A 12,644-nucleotide genomic window follows, 5' to 3' on the forward strand; every position below is an offset into this window, starting at 1 on the left:
TACTGTTCATTTTTATTGAATATTAAGGTAAATATTTCACATTAATACAGGCTACATAAAGTAGAGCCACTATACGACATGAAATTTACTCTTGTTTTAACCCTTTTTAGTATGTAAACAATTATACATGTATTTACCACTCTAAAACATCTGGATTAATTCACATAATTACCTAGTCCTCGGCTGCATACAAGCAGTTTACAGTACTGTTTAGCCAGCAGCACAAGAATAGTTTGTCCCAAGTCTTAAGTCAAAATGGCTAAACTAACCAGAGAACCGAACCTGCTATGCAGGTGATCACTTTGTTCATAGACAGTGGTAAATCAATTAAGTTCATGCGTAACAGCCCACACAGAATTTCAGTTAGGCACATCAGAAAAGTTTTGTCCTGTTAATTTCTTCCCAGATCAATCTAGTTTCAATCTCAGAAAGACATGTCAGGAATTTGTGGGCATGCTTGCGTCCTCTAGTTGACATGGTTCAGATGCACGTTACCAATGTGTGGCGCCCAGGTTCCAGGCCACACCTGCAAAATTTAATTAAAACTGAATGTTTATTTATGACATATGCAATCCTGTTGGAGAAACTTGCAAGTAAACACCATAGAACACTCATACAAAAGCAAATTATTGTAGATGCTGAAAATCTAAAATCAAAGCAGAAAATGCTGGAAATACTCAGCAGGTCTGGCAGCATCTGTAGAGAGAGGAATAGAGTTATGTTTCAGGTTGATGACCTTTCATCAGAACTAGAAAAAGTTAAGAGATATAACAGCTTTAAAGCAGAGACCCGGGGGTTGGGGAGGGGGGAACACAAGAGAAGGTCTGTAATTTGGTGGAAGATTGGAGATTAAGGAATGAGACACAAGGTAAAGAGCGGGTAGGAATGGGACAAGTAAACAAATAAAAGATATGACTAGAGGAGGTGTAAATGAGAAAATGCAGAACCATTACCACCAGTTGTCATCCAAAATTTAAAAAAATCCTAAAATGAAGGCAGAGGGTTTGATCTGAAATGTTGAGTTCAGAAAGCTGTGATGTGTCAAATGGAAAGACGAAGTTTGTTCCTTATGTTTCAGTGGAATAGCGTGAAGGACAGAGGGATCAGAGTGGAAGTGGGCGGAGAATTTAAATGGCAGGCGACTAGAAGCAGAGTCATGATTGCAAACTGAATGGAATTGTTCCAAAAGCAGTAACCCAACCAACATGTAGTCTCTATGATGTAGAGGTCATCTACTTGAAACTTTAACTATTATTTCTCTCTCCACAGATGCTGCCAGATATGCTGAGTATTTCAGGCATTTTCTATTTTTATATCTCAGAATTTTATGGGGCAGGAGGCGACCATTTGACCCATCGTTGTCTGCCCCGGCTCTCCAGACAAACGTGTGACTTAGTGCCATTCCTCTGTCTTCTTCCCATACCCTGACACATTGTTTATATTCAAATACTCATCTAATGCCCTCTTGAATGCCTTGATTGAACCTGCCTCCACCAGTTCCAGGCACTGCATCCCAAATCACTAGTTGTGTGGAAGTTTGTTCCTTGCATCACATTTGCTTCTTTTGCAAATCACTTCACATCTGTGATTTTAAATCTTTAAATGTCATGAAACATTAATTCACCTAAACACAAAAAAAGGTAGGCTGCAGTATACAGCGGGCAGCGTCGGGAGCAGGGAGCAGAGTCTGAGCTATAAGGGCTTTGGCTCACAGGGCTTCGGGAGACAGGGCAAGCAGGGGTGAGTTTTTAATTCTTATTTACTTTTCTCTGTGTACCTTGGTATAAAGGGGCAAATATGAGTGTGAAGCCAGTGTGTTGTTCCCAGTGTAGGATGTGGGAGGTCCTGGAGGCACCTGGCCTCCCGGACATCCACATCTGTGTGGGGTGTGCCGAGCTGCAGTTCCTGAGGGGCCGTGTTGAGGAGCTGGAACTGCAGCTCAAGGATCTTAGGCTGTTAAGGGAGAATAAGGAGGTGATAGGCAAGAGCTATCATCAGGTGGTCACACCAGGGCCACGGGTGGAGGCCAAATGGGTGACGGCCAGGAAGGGTAAAGTTCGGGTGATTGAGAGCACCCCAGTGGATGTGTCCCTACACAACAAGTACTCCTGCCAGAGTACTGCTGGGGGGGGGGGGGGGGGGGGAGACAGCCCGCCTGGGGGAAGCAGCAGTGGCCGTGTCTCCGGAGTGGAGTCCGGCCCTGTAACTCAGAGGGCTAAGGAAAAGAGGAGGAAGGCAGTGTTAAATCGGGGACTTCAACAGTAAGGGGGTTGGACAGGCGTTTTTGCGGAGGCAGGCGGGAGTCTCGGATGGTGGTCTGCCTCCCTGGGGCCGGGATCCAGGATGTCGCTGGTCGACTCCCAGAAATCCTGAGGGGGGAGGGAGAGGAGCCAGAGGTAGCGGTACATATTGGTACCGCTGATGTGGGAAGGAAGGGGTCATGAAAAGAGAGCATAGGGAATTAGGGAGACAGCTGAGAAGGAGGAAAGCAAAGGTAGTAATCTCAGGATTACTGCCTGTGCCACGGGAGGGTGAGGGTAGAAATGGAGTGAGGTGGAGGATGAATGTGTGGCTGAGGGACTGGTGCAGGGGGCAGGGATTCAGGTTCCTGGACCATTGAGACCTCTTTAGGGGCAGGTGTGACCTGTACACAAAAAACGGGTGGCACTTGAATCCCAGGGTGACCAATATCCTGGTGGGAAGGTTGGCTAAGGCTACTGGGGAGAGTTTAAACTAGATAGGTTGGGGGGAGGGGATCGAGACGAGGTGACTGGGAGCAAGGAAGTTAGCTCGCAAACAGAGAAGGGTTATAGACGGTGCAAGAGGGAGGATGGTCGGGGGATAGAGAAGGGGAGGGCTCAGACCAAAGGATTGAGATGTGTTTACTTTAATGCCAGGAGTATAGTGAATAAAGGGGATGAGCTCAGAGCGTGGATCGATGCCTGGAAGTGTGATGTGGTGGCCATTAGAGAGACTTGGATGTCTCAGGGACAGGACTGGATACTACAGGTGCCGGGATTCAGATGTTTCAGGAAGGACAGGGAGGGAGGCAAGAGAGGGGGTGGAGTGGCACTGCTGATCAGGAATAGTATCACAGCTGTAGAGAAAGTGTATGCTGTGGAGGGATTGTCTACAGAGTCTCTGTGGGTGGAAGTTCGGAGTGGGAAGGGGTCGATCACTTTGCTGTGAGTTTTCTATGGGCCGCCCAATAGTAACAGGGAGGTGGAGGAGCAGATAGGGAAACAGATCCTGGAGAGTTGCAATAATAGCAGAGTTGTTGTGATGGGAGACTTTAATTTCCCAAACATAGATTGGAATATCCTGAGGGTAAGGGGATTGGATGGGGAGGAGTTCGTTAGGTGTGTTCAGGAGGGTTTCCTGACACAGCATGTGGACAAGCCTACGAGAGGAGAGGCTGTACTTGATCTGATACTGACCAATGAACCTGGACAGGTGTCAGATCTCTCAGTGGGAGAGCATCTTGGGGATAACGATCATAACTCTATCTCCTTTATGCTTGCATTGGAAAAAGAGGGGATCAGGCAAGCTAGGAAAGCGTTTATATGGAGTAAGGGGAAATATGAAGACATAAGGCAGCAAATTAGAGGAGTAAATTGGAAGGAGGTATTCTCGGGGAAATTCAAGGAATGTCTGTCTAGGGTTCTACAGGACAATGTTCCGAGCAGACAGGGAGGAGTTGGTAGGTTAAAGGAACCGTGGTGCATGAAAGCTGTGCGGGACCTAGTCGAGAAGAAAGGGAAAGCGTACAAAAGGTTCAGAGAGCTTGACGAAGATAGGGATCTAGATGAGTATACAGCTTGTAGGAAGGGACTAAAGAAGGAAATTAGGAGAGCCAGAAGGGGTCACGAGAAGACCTTGGCAAGTAGAATTAAGGAAAACCCTAAGGCGTTCTATAAATATGTGAAGAGTAAAAGGATGAGACATGAAGGAATAGGGCCTATAAGAGGTGAAGGCGGGAAAATCTGTACGGAACCAGTAAAAATGGCAGAGGTGCTTAATGAGTATTTTGCCTCGGTTTTCACAGAGAAGGACATGGGTGGATGTACTGTGGGCTTGCGGTGGACTGAAAAGATCGAATATGTGGACTTTAACAAAGAGGTTGTGCTGGAATCTTTGAATGGCATCAGGATAGATAAGTCGCCGGGTCCGGATGGGATGTACCCCAGGTTACTGTGGGAGGCGAGGGAAGAGATTGCAGAGCCTCTGACGATGATCTTTGCATCGTCGATGGAGACGGGAGAGGTGCCGGAGGATTGTGGATGTGGTTCCTATTTTCAAGAAGGGGAATCGGGATAGTCCTGGAAATTACCGACCGGTGAGTCTAACCTCAGTGGTTGGTAAGCAGATGGAGAAGATCCTGAGGGACAAGATTTATGAGCATTTAGAGAGGTTTAGTATGCTCAAGAATACTCAGCATGGCTTTGTCAAAGGCAGATCGTGCCTGGTGGAGTTCTTCGAAAATGTGACTAAACACATTGACGAAGGGAAAGTGGTAGATATGGTTTATATGGATTTTAGCAAGGCGTTCGATAAGGTCCCCCATGCAAGGCTTCTAGAAAAAGTGAGAGGGCATGGAATCCAAGGGGCTGCTGCCCTGTGGATCCAGAACTGGCTTGCCCAAAGGAGGCAGAGAGTGTGTTTAGATGGGTCTTTTTCTAAATGGAGGTCGGTCACCAGTGGTGTGCCCCAGGGATCTGTTCTGGGACCCTTGCTGTTTGTCATTTTCATAAATGACCTGGATGAGGAAGTGGAGGGGTGGGTTGGTAAGTTTACCGACGACACAAAGGTTGGTGGGGTTGTGGATAGTCTGGAGGGATGTCAGAAGTTACAGAGGGACATAGATAGGATGCAAGACTGGGCGGAGAAGTGGCAGATGGACTTCAACCCAGATAAATGCGTAGTGGTCCATTTTGGCAGGTCAAATGGGATGCAGGAGTACAATATAAAGGGAAAGACTCTTCGTACTGTAGAGGATCAGAAGGGCCTCGGGGTCCGGGTCCATAGGACTCTAAAATCGGCCCCGCAGGTGGAGGAGATGGTTAAGAAGGCGTATGGTGTGCTGGCCTTTATCAATCGAGGAATTGAGTTTAAGAGTCCGGGGATAATGATGTAGCTATACAAGACCCTCGTCAGACCCCACTTGGAGTATTGTGCTCAGTTCTGGTCACCTCATTACAGGAAGGATGTGGAAAAGATTGAAAGGGTGCAGAGGCGATTTACAAGGATGTTGCCTGGATTGAGTGGTATGCCTTATGAGGATAGGCTGAGGGAGCTCGGTCTTTTCTCCTTGGAGAGACGTAGGATGAGAGGAGACCTAATAGAGGTATATAAGATGTTGAGAGGCATAGATCGGGTGGACTCTGAGGCTTTTTCCCAGGGTGGAAATGACTGCTACGAGAGGACACAGGTTGAAGGTGCTGGGGTGTAAGTACAGGGGAAATGTTAGGGGGAAGTTTTTCACACAGAGGGTGGTGGGTGAGTGGAATCGGCTGCCGTCAGTGGTGGTGGAGGCAAACTCAATAGGGACTTTTAAGAGACTCCTGGATGAGTACATGGGACTTAATAGGATGGAGGGTTATAGGTAGGCCTAAAAGGTAGGGATATGTTCGGCACAACTTGTGGGGCCGAAGGGCCTGTTTTGTGCTGTAGTTTTCTATGTTTCTATTTCAACATTAAGATTCAAAGGCTCCCAGAAGAGAAAATTAAGTAATTCCAGCAATAGAAAGGATGGTTACGTGCCTAATTAATGATCTGGAGCTTTTATTGAGTCGGTTAAATTTTGCTGCCTTTCTTGCCACCTAACAGAATGACTTTTGTTTTTCTTTAAACTTTCATTTGCTTTGCTCTTACCTGCACCATCTAAACAACCCAATATTACCATTCAATGAATGTTCACTGTTGCATGTATTATCCAGAGCAACAGCTGCATTATAACTTAAGCAAATGTTGTCCTGATACACTTATTCTAGTCCATGATTATCAACCAATGGTGCATATATTGAGCTATCCAACTGATGATCCCAATGGATTCACCATCACTGCCAGTGATGCAAATAAGATTTTTGACTAAACAATTTCAATCATTTAAATTTTACAAATTACAAGGCAAATTTCAGCTCACCCAAGCAAGTCAACAACTTTTGAATATCGCAAAGTGACATAGAATGGTTGTCATCAGTGTATATGTGGAAGTTGACACTGCTTGCAGAAGTTGAGGAATAGTGGCAGGAAAACAGATGCAAGTTTTCAGTGATCTATATTTGTATTGTTAAAATCATATCTTATTTCTAATATTTAAGTGGGTTTGGTTTAGTGTTGCTGTGTAAGGAAGAGTAAACCTACAGTTAGGTTCAAACTAGACGAGGATGTTTGCATCTGTGGGGGCTTGGTCCACTCACTTTGTGTTTCTATTGTGCATAGAAGGGGTTACAGTGTGAAAACTAAACAAGTTGGGAGAAATACAAAGACTTTGCTTAATAACCTAGGAAGGTTTCTTAAGTGTAGTTTTGGCTAAATTCATAGTGGTTGCTTATAGAAGGATAAAGAGGGAACATCTCTCAGCTCTGTTAGAATAAAAGCCATACCATGGAGTAAAGAATAATGGTAAGAAAACAGTGCAGGGGACTTGAACAGCTAGTTAATGAAACTAATGAAATGAAGAGAAATTTCCACGGAGGAGGAGGCTAAAGGAGGAAACAGGTACTAAAACAGAGAACTGTTCAATAAAGACAGATGGAGCTGACAAGAAGTTGGCTAGTGAGATGCCAGAAAGATAGCAGAAGTGATTTCAAGATTTGAGAGATTTTAATCCAGCCTGTGCGATGCAAGTTGAAACAATTGTGGAAATCAGTGGCTAGTCTCAGGGTTTGTGTAAAAGTACTTAAGACAAAGAAAACCTGAAAGGAGGTGGAAAACCTGGTGCTGGACTCTTGGTTAAAAGCACAGACGCTTTGTTTGTCAGGATAATTGGAAAACCTGGAGTGGATTCTTAATGAAAACAACTGATGGAAAGCATTGTCTGAAAGAAGATTTTAAAGCATCTCTTTTAGATGTTGGAATTTGTAAATACTTGTGACAACCATCTGGGGAAATTTGAGGAGAAATCCACAGATCGCTTCAGTGGCATCAGCCATTTGGTTTCAGAGTGGGGTGTTATCTTCGAAAACTCTACATATTTGTGAAGGTAAGAGGGGAGTAAAGGAGTATAATCCAACTTTTAATGTTTTTTCTTGTTATTAAAACTAACTAGCAGTCCTGTGACTTTGTTCCTCCATGTTTTCTAAGAAAAAGTAAAAGTTCCGATATTTTGATCTAGGATTCCACTCTGGAATCTTCCCATCAAGTAGTAACGCCAACTGGGATCTTAACTAAAGTATGTAATTATATAGGTGAGATTTAAGGATAGAACTCATACACAGAAGTGACTATGTGACACAAGATGAAAAAAACATTTGCGAAATGCGAACTGACTGGAACCACAAAATGAACCTATTGATAAAGGAAATTGAATGGGGCAGCAAACTCCAGATTTCATCATATTGGATCTAGGAGTACAGGTCCACAGATCTTTAAAAGTGGCAGCACAGGTGGAAAAGGTGGTGAAGAAAGCATATGGCATGCTTGCCTTCATCGGACAGGGCATTGAGTATAAAAGTTGGCACATTATGTTGCAGTTGCATAAAACGTTGGTTAGGCCACATTTGGAATAGTGTCCAATTCTGGTCACCACACTACCAGAAAGACGCAGAGGCTTTGGAGAGAGTGCAGAAAAGGTTTACCAGGATGTTGCCTGGTATGGAGGGCATTAGCTATGAGGAGAGATTGAATAAACTGGGATTGTTCTCCCTGGAAAAACGGAGGCTGAGGGGCGACCTAATGGAACTTTGTAAAATTATAGATAGGGTGAACAGTTGGAAGCTTTTTCCCAGGGCAGAAATGACAATTACAAGGAGGCACAAGTTCAAGATAAGTAGGGGGAAGGTTCAGTGAAGACGTGCAGAGTTTTTTTTTTAAAGAGGGTGGTGGGAGCCTGCAATGCACTGCCAAGGGAGGTGGTTGAGGCAGTTATGTTAGCCACATTTAAGACTTATCTTGATAGGCACATGAACAAACAGGGAATAGAGGGATATAAGCGGTTGGTTTAGATTGGTAAACATGATTGACGCAGGCTTGGAGGGCTGAAGGTCCCGTTCTTGTGCTGTACTGTTCTTTGTTCATTCCTAATTGTGTCTTGGGTGCGGTTAATTGATGAAAAGTCAGATTGGAGGATGTGAACTATGGGTGGCAAGTATACAAGCTGTATGGCAGTGACAACTAAAGTACTTTAGAGCAGAAAGCTGATGCACAATGTTGGTTACACACTTTTAAAGCAACTTTACTCGTGTAATCCTGTTATAGACTTTAAAGAGATCTAAACCCCATGTTAAGACAGCTCAAAGTTCATTTTTATTCTCACCTGTTGGGGATCAGCATTCTCAGAGGAGTTTGTGACAACCTTTATCATAGGATTCCAGGCAGGGTCTGTAGCATGAAGTCCATTAAAAAGAGGAGCCCCTGGACCATCGGCCAACTGTGGATGCGGAGGAATCATTGCATTCCCATACATGGAAAGTGGCAAGCCCTGCTAAAAGGGAAATAAAATAATTTGAGGTTTCATGAAACAGCCACAGGTTTCTTGTGATTTTATAACAGATATTAAGATGAATCATTTCAAGGGCAGCATCCAATGATTGTTTTCATATTTAGGTAGAAGTTTACTTATTAGTACATAGAAGTTCAATAACTGGAGGAGATGGAGCCTTTATTTAATTGATGTTCGTGACCAAACCATTGTACAGTTAACCAACTGATACTCAACAATTACCAACAGCCCAAGTTAAATACTGCATTTTTTTCTACACGATGTCAGTATTCAAGAAAATGATCTCTTGTGCTGTATGCTTTGTCAATGAAGTACATGGATTGTAATCAAAGCAAAATACTCAACTGTGGCGCCATATTAAACCATTGGATTAGTAGAGGGAGTTCATGGATTCAAACCACAAAAGAATATGTGAGTTTTCAAATTAAGGGAGAAAAAAATTCTTACTGATTACTTACTAATTTCTAATTCAAAAAACAGGGTTAACAATGCTGCTAAAAGTTGAAGTTTATTGATGCATTAAAAAGCAGACTGCATCAACAGAATTAGAATCAGCCATTCCATCTAATGTGGGAAACAGACATGACCTGCACTCAGTGCATGTTTCGTGCTGCTTCACAATGAAGTGATCAAATAATATATCCAAATATGTAAGAAAAGTAGATTCTGCACTAACAAACAATTACTCTAAATGACTGAAGAATGCCACATTTTTTGGGATGCTTAGATTGGACCACTGTCATTCTTGCAGAGTTACAAGGCAGTAGTCTATTGTTTTAAGCATCAACTTGAATGTTACAGTTCAAATAAGGCTGTCAAGACTGACAATCTTTTTTTCTGGAAAAGAACAAAGACAGACCAAAATTAAAAATATTAAACCGAGGAATGGTCAGTTTCACCAAGCCAAACGCGATTTGGCAAAATTAGATTGTAATAAAGGGAGCCCGAGACTGATGCAAGATAATCTAATCAACTGACTAAGTGGGCAGAAGAATGTAAAATGGAATTTAATCTGGAGAAGTGTGAAGTGCATAAGGAAGGCAAACAAGGTAAAGGAATACAGAATAACTGGTACGATTCTGCGAAGTGTAGGCCTGAAGATGATTTAGACCAGCGTTTCCCATCCAGGGATTTTGTGGTATGTTTGGCTGTTTTAAATTTGAAAAAACTGTCCTTCCAGATTGTCCAGTCAAAGGAATATTTTACAGTGCGTTGGCCACTGATAGGTGCACCAGTCAATTTATCAGCAGCCAATGCACTGAGAAAACAACCCCTGATTGAACGAACTGGAAATAGAGGCAAAATCAGCAAAGTCAGGGCAAGAGCGAAGGCAACTGGACGGCAGAGCAGGCAGTGCAGTTAGGCAGGCTGCAGCCAAGGGGCAGAGGGGAGGGCGAGAGGCTGGGGGCGAGGGCGGAGGGCGACAGGGCGAGGGGCCAGGGAGGGAGAGCACGATGGGGGTGGGATGGTGAGGAGAGCGAGACAGAGCGAGAGGCCGGGGGTGGGGATGGGGGGGCGTGCTGTGTGAGCGAGAAGGAGAGAATGTGACAGAGCAAGAAGCCGGGGGGGGGGGGGGGGGGGGGGGGGGGGCAGGCGAGAGGGAGAGAGCGAGGGAGAGGCGGGTGAGAGGCAGATGAGGATATGAGAGTGGGTGTGGACACGCGAGAGAGGAGGGGGGGGTTGTGCGCTTTCTTTTGGGTGCGTGTGCCTGCGAATCTAACTCTAGCAACATTACTAATATTAACTAAATTTATGAACAAAACAATAGCATGATTCCTCCCATTAAGAATTATTATTTTATCACTAAATATGTTAAGTGAAAAGTTGTAATAAAAAATGCAAATGAGAAATAAAAAACGTCAATATTGTTTTGTATGATTGTACCTATTGTGCAAAAACAATTTTTTGTGGTTCAGCTCTTCAACATAATAAGAATATTCATTAAGGGTTCCATCAGTGCTCGAGGGGTCAAAAGGGTTCCATGGCTGGAAAAGTTTGGGAAACTATGTTAGAGCAAAGGGGCCGTGGACTGCATGCCTACATGTACCCTTGAGAAGGTCAGAAAGGTAGAAAAGGTGATCAAGGCATATGGGATGGCCTTTATTAGCCAAGGCCTAGAATATAAAAGCAGGGAAGTTATGCTGGAATTGTATTAAAAAAAACACTAGTTAGACCGCAGCGAAGAGTATTGCGTACTGTTCTGGTCACCGCATTATAGGAAGGATGTGACTGTACTAAAAGAGGACACAAAAGAAATCTACAAGGATGTTGTAAGGAATGGAGAACTGTAGCTATGAGGATAGCTTAAAGAGGCTGGGTTTGTTTTTATTTGGTACACAGGGGGCTAAGATGACATCTAAGTGAATAGTACAAAATTATGAGGTGTCTACAGAGAGTGAATAGCATGGACCGAATTCCATTAGCTGAGACATTAATAACCAGAGGGCACAGATTTAAATTAATTGGTAGAAGGACAGGAGGCTGAATGGAAGAGTATTTTTAATCTACTTGGGGGTGGTGGGGATCTGGAACTCCCTGCCTGTAAAAGGTGATGGAAGCTGAAATCATCATCACATTTGGCGAAACATATGGATATGCGAGTGAGGTGCCATAATCTAAAGGGTTACGCAGTAAGAGTTGGAAGGTGAAATTAGGGTGCAAAACTCTTCTCCGGCCAGCACTGACATAATAAACCACTGGCCTCTGTGCTGTAAATCTTTCTAATTTTTATTAGAAAACTTAATGTGTTGAACTAGTGAGATTAACTTCAGAAATTTTAAAGGTGTTTTGCAGTTTCTTTCTGTTGAGTTGACATTTAGCCATTAACTTTTTTCTATTTGTGGTAGTTTCCTTTCTTAGTTCAAACAAAAGTTTTAACAAAATTGAAATTCAAATATAGAAGTCTCATGTGGAAAAGATTGGATAACTTGCATCATTTTGAGATGAAGCTGGGAGCCAATGTTGCCAAACTCCTTCCCTCCTACTCATTCCTCCCACCACTGGCCCCTTGGACTCTCTCTGCCAGTAGTTCCAACAGTCAATGCTCTTCTTTGCATCTCCCTCCAGAATGTTAGTTTAGCTGCAAACATGGCCCTTGCTCTACGATATTATTAACGACTGCTTTGATATGATCTTGATGAAAACTTGGCTCATGGATGGTAATACCTTACCATTTACTGAAGTCTCCATGCCTGACTATGTCTTCCACCAATTGTCCCATTCAAACTGCCATGTTGACATTGTGGCCCTTACCACTAAATACCATCTTCAATCGTCGCTCTATTTCTGATAACTTCTGCTTTGAGCAACTTACCTTGTTCCACTCTGCTTTAAAATCGGCTCTCTCTTTTCACCAAGATATTTTCTTGCTTTCCTCATTCACTCTATCAAGAGATTTTTCATACTTGGAGATTTTAAGCGTCATCTAAACTCATCTTGCCCATTCTCAACAGTTCACTGTTCTTCCTTAACTTTACCCTCTATATAAACTTTCCTATACATATTCAGTCACATCCTCCACCTTGTTAGCTCACAAAGCCTATTCATATCACACACTGATCACTTCTTAGTATTCTGCATCACTCCCCAATTGCACTTTGAGTCCCTTTGGGGGGAAATATCCCCAAGTTACTTCCAACAGCATTTTGCAAACTCCTTGAAAGTAGGATCAAAAAATCATAGAAACCCTACAGTGCAGAAAGAGGCCATTGGGCCCATCGAGTCGCCACCAACCACAATCCCACCCAGGCCCTACCCCCACCATCCCCACATATTTACCCGCTAGTCCCTCTAACTTACGCATCTCAGGACACTAAGGGGCAATTTTAGCATGGCCAATCGACCTAACCCCGCACATCTTTGGACTGTGGGAGGAAACCGGAGCACCCGGAGGAAACCCACGCAGACATGAGGAGAATGTGCAAACTCCACACAGACAGTGACCCAAGCTGGGAATCAAACCCAGATCAATTGTTATCTGATT

At 43.7% G+C, this 12,644-nt stretch overlaps 1 protein-coding gene across 18 annotated transcripts in view; it reads right to left on the reverse strand.

Moving 5' to 3' along the window:
• Window positions 1-12,644, reverse strand: part of ankhd1 (ankyrin repeat and KH domain containing 1) — a 180,094-nt gene continuing 167,450 nt past the window's right edge. For 14 of the 18 annotated variants that reach the window (XM_078231000.1, XM_078230989.1, XM_078230991.1 and 11 more), the window contains 2 exons: window positions 8,477-8,644; window positions 1-526 (listed from right to left, as the gene is read on the reverse strand). In XM_078231000.1, coding sequence (XP_078087126.1) covers window positions 467-526; window positions 8,477-8,644 — 228 coding nt within the window. In that variant the 3' untranslated portion in view covers window positions 1-466. The remainder of the gene's footprint in view (window positions 527-8,476; window positions 8,645-12,644) is intronic. The other 4 variants (XM_078230993.1, XM_078230997.1, XM_078230995.1 and 1 more) reach the window with 1 other exon arrangement.

This window comes from Mustelus asterias, chromosome 16 (assembly GCF_964213995.1).
Source record: "Mustelus asterias chromosome 16, sMusAst1.hap1.1, whole genome shotgun sequence".
Lineage (NCBI taxonomy): Eukaryota > Metazoa > Chordata > Chondrichthyes > Carcharhiniformes > Triakidae > Mustelus > Mustelus asterias.